The 12,739-nt window shown below is 33.8% G+C and overlaps 1 protein-coding gene across 4 annotated transcripts in view; it reads right to left on the bottom strand.

Annotated features, from left to right (window-relative positions):
* Positions 1-12,739, bottom strand: part of LOC111415637 (SCY1-like protein bma) — a 265,493-nt gene that overhangs the window by 79,047 nt on the left and 173,707 nt on the right. For all 4 annotated transcript variants that reach the window (XM_071197964.1, XM_071197963.1, XM_071197957.1 and 1 more), the window contains exon 4: positions 10,992-11,112. In XM_071197964.1, the coding sequence (XP_071054065.1) occupies positions 10,992-11,112 (121 nt within the window). The remainder of the gene's footprint in view (positions 1-10,991; positions 11,113-12,739) is intronic.

The following is a 12,739-nucleotide window of genomic DNA, read 5'->3' on the forward strand; positions in this document are numbered from 1 at the left end:
GTCGGCTTCGATTTGTAGAGATTTTTCGATTTTTTGAGAAGGGTTAAAGAAAATCCAGGTACGAGTGTAAAAAGGATCTTTGGTGCAGTAAACATTAATGCCTCTCTAGCTTGGAGAATAAATTTACCTCAGCAACAATTGTATCCTTATCATGTTCAACGAGTGCAAGAACTTGTCGCTCCTGACTACGTTTCGAGAAGAACATTTTGTGAAGTGATGTTACAGAAGCTTGCAACAAAAATCCGATGTTTTATGCTAGTGTTTTATTCACTAACGAAGCTGCTTTTACAAAAGGCGGAATTTTGAATTTGCATAACAATCAGGTTTGGGCGGATGAAAATCCTCACGCTGTTGTGCAATTAAGAAGCCAGTATACGTTTTCTGCAAATGTTTGGCTTGGTATACTTGGTGACCGATTGATAGGACCAATGATTCTTCCTAATCGCTTAACTGGTGAAACTCATTTGGATTTTCTGCGAAACACTTTGCCGATATTATTCGAAGATGTACCTCTCCAGGATAGGTTACAAATATGTTTTCCCCAATTAAATAAACATTTGAAGACCAAGACGCTTCATTCACTAATAACACTGGAATTGTTTATAACTTCGAAACCACTGCTTTTAGCACTTAGGTTTACTCAGACTTGTTTGTTTATCTTGATGAGAACTATAAGTAGGCAAAATATCCGAACACAATTTTTAAACATCCTGTATATATGTATATGGTCTGGGAGTTTTGTCCTTATCATATGCGCTTCAAAAACACCCCTGTACAGTTGTTTTTACAAAAAAAAATGTTACCTTATTTTTTCCGCTGTTGATATCATGATATTGATAGTACAAAGCCCGATTTTGTAGAAAAGAGCAAGCTTTCTAGTGATGTATTTAATATTTCGTTATCTCTAAAGACAAGGAATATATCGGCTTTTAAAATAGGTAGAAAAACAAGGGTAAAAGTTTGTTGCTCTTGTCGCACGGGTTTAAATTCCCATAATATTTTGATATTTACCTTGAAACTGACAAACTCTATTTGAGTAAATGATGCGGTTTTCCACGTAACCGAATTAGTTGGTCGGTACTATATAGAAGTTTATCGATTGCGGCTGTACCCTCGTAAAAGGTAGGTTGTACAACGAAAAAAAATGTAGGACGTGCTTAAAACGTTTGAAGTAGATCGGAGGTACAGAACCGCTAACCGATAAGTGACAGGGACGCGTTTATGAAACAAGATGTAAAAAAAGTGTAATTTAATATTCGTCGAAGGCTTAAGGGTGAGTTTCATCCAACCTTCAATCTAGGTCCGGTCATTCAAAACTGCTTAAAAATTTTTCTTTTTTCGATAATATCCGATCTCGAAGATTAATGTTCGGGGGGAGAAAATTTCACCCTGGTCAAAGTTTAAAAACGGCATTAAAAGTTGTTTGGAAGTTTTTGATATTGGAATTGATTAAAAAAAGTTTGGTTTGATATTAATTATTTATAGATAATTTCAACCAATCGATCAAATCGTTAGATTCTCATTAATTAAGTTTTTCAACGTGATTAATAGGAAGATAATAACTAATGAATTAATTTAAGCTGTACATTTCGTGAGAATATATGCAAACGCAAACAGTTTCGTGTAAATATTAATTTGTAATCGATTAAATACTGTATAATTAGAGCGTGTTCGAATACGCTGTTGATTTTGTGCTTAATATCAAAACGAATCATGTTATTTTATAATTTTACAATACACTATATTCCGTATTTGGCATCCCAATAAAAATAAGTGACAAATTGTTGTAGTTAAAAACAATTTCGTACAAAAGCAGAAATATTTTTCGATTAAATTCTTTTATTTTTTATGTCGTATATAAATTAACTTTGATTATTTAATTTTAAGTGATAAAATTGTTTTCAATTTTTTTAATTTTAAAGTACCTATCTCTTATTGAATATTGACACGAAATAATGTTGAGTATTTGGATAATATAAATGTAAAACTAAAAGTTAAATCGATTTATATTTTATTATTCGGTAGGATTAGTGGGTGCGGCGATCTGACCAAAAAAGTAACTAAATTATTACTTGCAATATTTCGAAACTTTATTGTTTCTTCTCCACGCAATGACTGAAAAACAACGAAGTTACTAACAAGAAAAACAATCTTTAAATTTACTTACATCAAAACAATTCTTGCCTACTCATAAGATAAAAAAGAAAACCGCCAAATTTGAATTTGTAAAATTAACAAAAAAAACCTTATAAAAACAAACAAATTAAAATCAAAGTCAAAATTTAAATTAAAATGTTAGTGAATCATTATCTGTAGAATTTACATTAATATCTCTTCTGGCTCTATCCCAGTGAAATATAAAAGAGTAAATGTTACTTAAATTACTAGGATCCGTCTTAAAATTAACAGTATTTTCATTAAAATTGGTCTGATACATCTCCAAAAATAATCTATTGTAGTAATTCGCATAACTATCGAGAACGATAGGATTTTCAAAGTCAAAAGTGTGATTGCAAGTAACCATATGATTAGATAAGGCACATTGAGTTTTTTTAGTGTTAAAATCACTTTTATGTGAGCTGATACGTCTCTTCAGTCACTGACCAGTAACACCAATATAATCGAATCTTAATCCAATATAAGATCGGAATCTTTTACTTTAGAAAAAAAGGTCTTAATTTTTAACGGATAATATTCAAAAAGTCAAGTTGATTGTCAATTTGTCTTCGGTATCTATCCGCCAAGACGTATCAGATTTCTTGTCTCTTGGTTCAAAGTTTGCTCTTCCTGTTGATAAACGCAATATTAAGTTAAGTAGATGTTTGATGGACGTTGAAAGCGCTATTTCACTTTGTCCCTCCATGGTTACAGACTTGCTTAGGGAAAGGATTAAGAATGTTATTACCAACTTTATTAATAGTGATGTTAACGATACGTGGTTGGACAAACATGTTAAACAGTTACTTAGTTCTACCAAAACCTTCATTAGATCCAATACAAATTTAGTTATCATCAATGCTGATAAAGGAGCAACTACAGTCATTATGAATAAGGACGATTATATAAATAAAGCTGTTGACATGCTGAATGATGTAACAACTGATAGCAAAATTACAAAAATTTCCTGTTGTCACTGTTCAAAGGAACCTTAATAAATTAATTAAACACCTTCATAATGAAAAGATGATTGATGACAATGAATTAAAGCTTCTTATATCACAAAATTCAACACTTTGTAAAGCATATTTCTTACCTAAAATACATAAACCTAATGTACCTCTCCGACCCATCATATCAGCCTGTGGTTCATCCACATATAAGTTGTCCAAATATTTATCTAACATTCTTACTCTTTCCCTAAGCAATGTTACTCAATATAATGTTAAGGATAGTTTTGAATTTGTTAATTACATAAGGGGCTTTCAGCTTCCATCTGACTATATTATTGTTTCATTGGATGCGGTGAGTTTGTTTACCAACATCCCCTTAGATTTAATTTTCAATATTGTTAAAGACAAGTGGGAATTGATTAGAGATAACTGTAAGTTTTCCTCGGAAACCTTTTGTAAACTTTTAAAGTTTGTTTTTGATAACACCTACTTTTCATTTAACGATCAAATTTATTTGCAGAAGTTTGGTACACCCATGGGCTCACCTATAAGTCCCATTTTGACACTTATAGTTATGGACTTTGTTCTTGATAATGTTATTCCTCAGTTACAGTTTGAATTACCGTTTATTAAAAAATTTGTTGACGACATTATCACAAGTGTGCCTAAGGATGGTGCTGATCACGTTTTGGCAATCTTTAATTCGTTGAATAGTAACATTCAATTCACTGTTGAGATGGTAAAAGATAATTTTGTTCCGTTCCTTGATTGCAAGATTATTCGGGAGAATTCCTCTGTGGTTATTGATTAGTACACCAAGCCTACATATTCAGGTCGTTACATTAACTATTATTCAAGTCATTCTTTTAACCATAAGATCAATACTCTTGTGGGTATCAATAACAGAATTCTGAAAATCTGTAATACTAAATTTCAAACTGAAGCTTTTTCTAAACTTAAGAAAGTTTTTATCAATAACGGTTTTCCGTTAAAGATTGTTAATAAGGTTCTGTTTTCCACTCCCACTCAGAGAGCTGTTAATGAAAATCCTAGTATTTTTGATGCGGTGATTTCGGTTACACCTAAGTATAGTAAAATAATGAAAATCAATGATCTTTCTAAAAATAATTAATATCTTGAAAGTGTACTTACCTGAAGATAGAAGACTTGTTGAATATTATCCGTTAAAAGTTAAGAACTTTTTTTCTAAAGTAAAAGATTCCGATCCTTTACTATACAAATCGAACGTAATCTACCAAATCGATTGTAAGGATTGTACCGGCTGTTATATTGGTGTTACTGGTCAGTGGCCGAAAAGACGTATCAGCTCGCATAAAAGTGATTGTAACACTAAAAAAACTCAATGTGCCTTATCTAATCATACGGTCACTTGCAATCACACTTTTCACTTTGAAAATCCTATCGTTCTCGATAGTTATGCGAATTACTACAATAGATTATTTTTGGAGATGTATCAGATCAATTTAAATGAAAATACTGTTAATTTTAAGACGGATACTAGTAATTTAAGTAACATTTACTCTTTTGTATATCACTGGGATAGAGCCACAAGAGATATTAATGTAAATCCTACAGATAATGATTAACTAACATTTTAAATTAAATTTTGACTTTGATTTTAATTTGTTTGTTTTTATTAGTTTTTTTTGTTAACTTTTCAAATTCAAATTTGGCGGTTTTCTGTTTTATTTTTTTAATATAACATCGACAGTTTTAGTTAAACAAAAATAGCAGCATTTCAGTCACGACTGAAAGGTTTATAAGTGTTTATATTATTTCTTTCCATCTTTATGAATTCGATTCAGATAAAACGACTGATTCAATATTAAAAATAGTCATCTTCAGGAGATAATTATAATAAAAACATTTCATACTATAAAAACATCAAATTAAGACTACAATTTTTTAAAATTTTAAAATATATAAAAATGTTATTCTTAATGTTATTTAAATTTTAAACAACTTACGTCAGTTACATTTTTTAAACTTAATATCTAAAACTGTTTTCTTAATTATTCTTTCTTGTATTTGAGAACCTTTTTCCTTGTGTCTCTTTTATTTTCGTTGTTTGTTGAGGATTGGTCACCACTTTTATTTTGTTTCAGTTTTTGACGTTATGTTCATCTTCTACGTTGTTAGTTGTTAAATTTATGTAATGGTTATGTTAAGGAATACGTAAAGTGTACAGTATTAATAAGGATAATGAAGGGAAGGAATTTTAGTTATCAAAGGACCCAGACAGTTGCGATTTTATAACTGTAACTTTGGCTTCAAATCCTCGTTCTTCTAGAACCCCCAGAGACACAAGAAAAAAGGTTTTCAAATACAAGACTTTGTAAATTTTTATGTTATTCAAATGACTTTTTCATAAGATTTTTAAATGAAACAGCTTGTATATTATATGCTGGTTAATTGCCCATCAAGTTCCCTTTAATTAATGTCAAGTATGTCGTATGTCTCACTTTAGTTGTAATAGAATTCTGTCTATTTTGGTCAGATTGTTTTGTATTTTCTTTTTTGTGTGTCTCTCATTTGTAATTCAGTACTTTAATTAGTATTGATTTAATTTTAATTAAACAATAGTTTAATATAACATTAATAATTAATACCTTTCTTATTCAGTAAGCTACTTGAAGCAAATGCAGAAACAAACTATAAACCCTTATTAAATATTACGTATAATAATGGAATATTTTATTATACATTTTTCTTTAAATTGTAGATATCACGAAAACTACTAAAAGTAGACATATGACATACTTAACATTAATTAAATGGAACTTGATGGACAATTTAATCAGCACAAATCCTATATGAACTTTGTATTTATTGGAGCTGCTTTGGATTTTCTCTTTTTATATCTTTTTCTTCTATGTTTATCTTAAGTAGTTTATTTTTTGATGTTTCAATTTGCGTTGAAAGTGATTTATTTTAAGAAAATGGTTTATTTCTTCTACAATTTCTATAATCTATGGATACAAACCAGTTCGAGAAAATGTTGCTTGAGCGGCTTTGTCCTTAATAAAAAGCAAGTACTATTTGAATGATAAAGTGCAATGTTTAACCGTCCCCATATTGGAAAATATCGGTGAAAAATAAAAATATATTAGGTGTTTAGTGATTTCGTTTTTTTTAAGAAAATGAAAGACGATTCTAGCAGTAGCATAAAATTTTTGTACTTTGCTGGCCAAAAATTAATCCAGGTAAAAGTTCAACCGTTTAAACAATTTTGTAAATACCGGAACAAATAATTATGAAAAGGTGACAGATCTGGAGAATATGGTAGATGTGGCCAAGCTGTAAAATCTATTGGCAAGTTACCAAAGTTTTTCTATTGGTCAATTCTGGCCTTTTCTGTTTAAGTGAATCATTCTATTTCTCTAGTTGATGACAATACACCTCAGAATTGATCGTTGTATCTTCAGTAGAAGTTTAAAAAAATGAGATAACACTATCGCGCTGATCCAAGAACTTTGAGTTTTAAAATCCAAGGTCTGCGGTTTCAGTGGTTTAAGCGGTTCTATTTTTAGCTGCCCTGCCACTAATAAGGTCAGAACTGCGATTTACGTACCAAAACACGCAAACGCTCACCTGTTGCCTCAGCATACAGGAAGAGACGTTACGTCGATTAGAGTACGGTGTATCATCAACCAAAAGGTTCAGGAAATAACGATTGCATCAGTTTACCTCCTGTATGAAGACCAGCCTCCATCTCAAGGATTGGCAAGACTGGCCGAGGATCCAAGGAAAGGTACTGGAATCTTGTCATCGGATGTGACTCTAATTCACATTCAACTGCCTGGGGCAGTGCTGATGATAATGGAAGAGGTAAGTAACTTTTTGAATTCATTTTTAGCAGTAATTTAGATATACTTAATCGAGGCTCTGAGCCGACCTTTATAACCGCTAGAGGTCAATCAGTCATTGACATCACACTCGCTTCGATGGGTATCTTGTCCTCCATTCACAATTGGACGGTTTTTGACAATGTTTCAATGTCGGCCCATAGATGGATCACTTTCGATCTTGGTACCATGAAGATTGGAAAGTAACCCCAGAAGGACGGATGTGGACGCGTTCAGATCTTTGCTAACTGGGTGTTTGAGCGATATTGGGTTGCGTAAGCCAACTGAAAGCTTTGTGATAAAATGCTATTAGTGATTCCTTAATTAAAGCTTCTAAAAAGGCCTGTCCCCTCCGATCAAAGGCCGTCTCTGAGCGTGCTACCATTTGGAGGTGTCTTGAGCTAGGCAAACTCAAAAAGGAGGCAAGAACAGCCTTTAATAGAGCTAAAAGCTCAAAATTGGACTCCGACTGAAAACTTTATAAAGGAAAATTAGCGGAGTTCAAAAAAAGCGTTCGTCATAGAAAACGAGAAACGTGGAGGAAATTTAATGAGGAAGTTTCAAGGAGAAGTTACTCGAGGCTGTCCACAAGGGCATGTACTATCCCCACTTTTGTGGAACCTCACCCTGGATAGCCTCTTGAAACGCTTCACTTAAGCCAACTTTACTACAGTTGGTTACACAGATGATTTAACCATTCTCGTCAAAGGCAAGTACATAAACGTGCTTTTTGATAGGATGCAAGTAGCTCTTAAATTGATAGAGGCTTGGTGTGACGAACAAAGACTCTCTGTGGATCCTAAGAAGACAGAATTGATTCTTTTCACACGGATGAGGTAGTTTGGCAAGCCCAGAATGCCATCCCTTACTAATACTCCATTGATGTTGTCAAAAGAAGTCAAATATCTGGACATCACACTTGACAATAAAATGACATGGAGAGCCCACCTAGATAATAGAGTAAAAAAAGCGTACGTTGCATTCGGACAATGCCAGAGGGCTATAGGTAAGACATGGGGTTTGTCACCCAAAAATGCCCTCTGGATTTATACGGCTGTAATGCGACCTATGCTTACATATGGTGCAGTAGTATGGTGGTCTAAGACCTTACAGTCTACATCCACTGCTGCACTTAATAAAGTACAGAGTGCACTGCGGACTACCCCCACTGCAGCCATGGAAAACTTGTTGAACCTAACGCCACTTCATTTGTTCATTCAAGAGGTGGCACTGGTGACCATGATTCGACTGCGGGTAGCAAGAACTCTAATGGGTGAAAGCGATAGTAAAAATGCCATTCTCTGGAATGAAATGGTGAACTACTCACCAATTCTTGAATGTAAAACGGACTTCACACCAATACAACACATTTTTACGAAGAAATATCTCACCCAAACAAGTTCCACAGAAGTAGAGGTAAAAAACAGCCTTAAAATTTACACTGATGGTTCAAGTAGACGGGAAGGAGCTGGAGCCGGAGTTTTCTCGAACGATCTTCAACTCCACGTATCTGAACCTCTAGGTAAAAGTGCCATCGTCATACAGGCGGAGTTAATCACCATACAACTTGCCGCTGACGTTATGGTCAGATCCAACTTGGTAGGTAAGACTTTCACAATTTACACTGACAGTAGATAAGCTATTTTAGCCCTGAGTAGAATAACATGTAGTAGTCATCTGACATTGGATAAGGCCGCAGTGCATAATTGTGTTATACTTCAATAGACAAAAGGACACTCGACTTGTTCAGGTAACAGGCACGCTGATAGGTTTGCCAAAAGGACTGCCAAGCGAGCGCCATGTTCGCCTGAACCGATAATCGCTCGGTCCTTATCAACTCAGATTGAGATAATTAACGATTTTACCCACAAAACGTTTATGAACTGGTGGGATAGGGTTAAGGGCTGCCTTCTGTCTAAGGAAGAATTACGTCATCCGTCAGCAGAGACAGCCTTGTCTTTCGTAAGGCTTGGTAGAAACGCTCTACGAACTGTAAAGGGACTCGTCACGGGTCACTGTAAGGTAAACAATCATCTTTATAAACTTAAGCTTGCTGTTAGTCCTCTCTGCCGCCTCTGTGAAGAGAGCGAGGAGACGGTTCGACACATCTTGTGTGACTGCCCCACTCTGCAAGACCTCAGAATGAGAGACTTCGGAGAGGAATGGCGGAGTACAGATGACATCAGGAACACACCTCTGAGCTGTATCCTAGCCTTCGGAAATTCCTTAGGCTGGTTGATGTAGCTGAAGAGAGTGCAGGAGGATGTACAGGGGGCCCGTTGAAGCCTAGGTGCTGTATGCGGAAGCATACCCTACCCTTTCCTCTACATACATACATAGTAGTGAGCAAATATTTATTTAAACTAGCGTTTAATTCTTTCATGTATAACTCATTACATCTTGTATTATTAATAAGATTCCGCATTGCTTTTGATTTATTTATGGATATCTCAATAATTTCATTCGGAACCTTTATTTCTGCATTAGAAATTGCTTTTCTATATTGAATCCCAAGCTTATTTCTAGTATAAAGCTTACAGTTATCAATTTTCTTTACGTCTTATTAAACCAATTGAGCCCATCACAACAAAACTTGTTACTTATTTTACGTAGTTGAAAAGACATATTAAAAGGGTCCCTAATAAGATTATGAAATATGCATCATTTATATTACCAGGAAACTCATTTAAAATTTTCCAATCGAAGTAATCAATAACATGAAACAGCTTTACCCTTTTAATTTAGAAGTCTCTGCTGTTTCAATTACTCTAAAGTAGGAAGCAGTTTTTATTACTGTGCAATATATTTTGTTTCTTTTTTGATGTGTAATTAAACCAAACCCTAATTGTACGCGATATTACGAGGATATTTGGTCGTTTGTAACCACACAAAATACAGAATCCCGTTTCAATACAAAAAAAATAAGTACATTATATAATTATAAATATCATTATAATGAAAGTATCTAATCTTAGAGAAACCTAACACTATATATACAGCTCATATATTACACAAAGGATTTCAAGTTCTATAATTATCGTTCAATTCCCTTGGTCAGTGAAGCTACCCGATCCCATAATTAACACAACATGTACAACATACCTACCCCATCTAAGTATGTATTATAATTGTTTCGTTTCAGTATGCCTTTGTTATTTCTAACATTCTTTTTAAGAATGAATATCTCAAATCGTCTATCACACTTTAATTTCGTATTGCATTAAGCTTACAACTTAACAAATAATAAGATTAGCGTGTTAAAATGGAATGAACTTCGTCGGCAACAAGTTTATGTAGTCCATAAATTTCCATTAATTAGCAGTTAGGTTGTGCCATCTATTGAGACTTAATTTTGTAGAACGTTTCCAAGTAGAGCCACTTTTACGGATCATCGCGCCGTTTTCAATGCGGTGGTCGTTTGCACACGCAAACACTAATGCACTCGAAAATCGATACGCAACTTGGGAAATCTCGCTATTGTAGCATTTCCGGAAAAACACTAACTTCTATTTCCGTATTTTAAATTATTTGAATTACAATATGTCATCGCCTTAACGATGATAAATGTATCCCAAACGATTTCTTTTCTATTTACTTCCCTTTCCGGTAATATTTTCCTTTCATCGCTCTTTTTCATTATTTTATACGGTAGTTAAAGCTACGGTAATGCATCTCTTTGATATCAACGTGCAATTACTTATAAGCTTAAAATGGAAAAGAGTTTAATTGTAGTTCAAAAGATCTCATAATGTTAAACGAAAAAAGATAAAAAGTAATGCGTCTCTTAATCAATTATTTAATCATTTCGAATAAGTACCTACGTTATAACGTTTTAATTGGGTAATTTTTTGATGGTTAATTGGCGGTTTTGGACCGTTTACGTAGTTATTTAGAGGTGTAAAACGGGGACATTTACCGAAGGACCGACGGACGACACAGTAATGTGAAAAATTTGCTGCGCCATAAAACCGGAAACGTAAAAGTCAACGGCCTGAAAGCGGTTTTATACCTTTACCTGTAAACTCTAGTCCGGCAAGCTTCCACGTCCCCTTTTTCGTGACAAGTATACTGGCTGGACACACGTTCCTGTGTAGAACGTGACCTGTGTAGTGCAGGAAGGATAAGGCTTCTGTTATCTGGAAAGATAATTAAAGAATTAACTTTGGGGAGAGAACTCTGAGCTCTGATTTCGAGCTCCATTCAGATTAAAAGGCAACACTAAAAATAAGATTGGTTGGATTCATCATGGGATCAAAAAAGTATACAAAGAACAATAAAAATGAAGATTTTGAAAGTTTGATAATTACTTCAACCATTCTCAAATGTCTGCTGACGTTCAACATGAATCCCTTCTTAATTCAGATGCCGTATTACACCCGAAAAGTTATGAGTACTTGGTAATTCAATCCTTCCCACTCCTCGAAAGTCTATTCCTAACTACGTAACCCTAATTTCCCCCAACTATTTCGTCTTGAACACGTTCTATATACGTCATCGTCAACCCTTAAAGTGGACAAACCTTATCCCCCAATTTCCCTAATCGCTATTTAATATCTTAACTTAAAACATTTTACCAAAACTTACTTTCTTAATATAAGACCAATAAAAGTATGAATAAAAATGATTTATAGATCTTTTTACGACTCAACTCGTATAAATGTAACACATAGTGATACGGATCCTAGGCGATAAATGCAACACGTTGACGCAAAACACGCGGTTACTAACTGAAACACGCAATGTTACAGTGTAATGTGACGGATGAGGAAGGGGCACGTAATGGAGTTGCATTATAGAGGATTGCTCGTATAAATGTGAGGTCCGCATGTAGCATTAGAGTGCAATACACGCGCGCGATCTAATTTTCTACCGGTTTTACTACTGTTTGAACGGCTCTTGTGGGCCGCACACTTCACCAGCGACAGATGCACACCCTTTCCACATAAAACCACGAGCAAAAATCCATAAAAGTAACTTTGTTACGGCCTGACACAGCTAACAGTGTTTAATAGTGAAAAAAGATTATCGCCAGCACATGCACAATTTTTCACACTCAACATAATTTCATTAAAAAATATTACATATAAAGATTATACTGGAAATAGTAACACAATTATAATCAGTATTATATTTAATTATATATAATGTAGTTTAATGGTTTAAAAAGGTATTACCGGCGCTTCCACCATTTTATTATTCATTTTATATAATATGATTAAAAATAATAAATCAATAAGCTGTGATATTTTCCAGGAAATTGGTCGAATAACTCTGAACTGCTTTGTGTAACTAGATATTCCAGAAGCAACAAGTTAACGATAAATATAATTAAATTAATTAAACTTGCAGTTAGTTTGAATTATTAAATTCAAACTTGTAATAATAATGATCAACATCACTTACGATGATCGCATCTTTTTATCTGATTGACAAAAAGTGTAAGAAAATTTGGCGCAAAAGTTGGTTCATATCATTCCAGTAGTTCCAGTCTAGTGATTCAATTCAACGCTGAAATCCAACTAAAATACGAATAGTATTTTCATTTGAATAGGGTACTGCAGCGTAATTGGAATCGACTAAACGACAAATTCATATTGCTGCCTTGCACTTTCTCGTTGGATCATCTCTGAATTAGAAAGTACTATAGTGTTTATCAGTACTGAATTATATCGCAATAGTAATCCAACTCAGTGCAAAATTTAATTTGCTAGATCTGAAGACTAAGATATTGACCACATAACATACTTAAAAATGTATTTTCAT

This window comes from Onthophagus taurus, chromosome 1 (genome assembly GCF_036711975.1).
Source record: "Onthophagus taurus isolate NC chromosome 1, IU_Otau_3.0, whole genome shotgun sequence".
Lineage (NCBI taxonomy): Eukaryota > Metazoa > Arthropoda > Insecta > Coleoptera > Scarabaeidae > Onthophagus > Onthophagus taurus.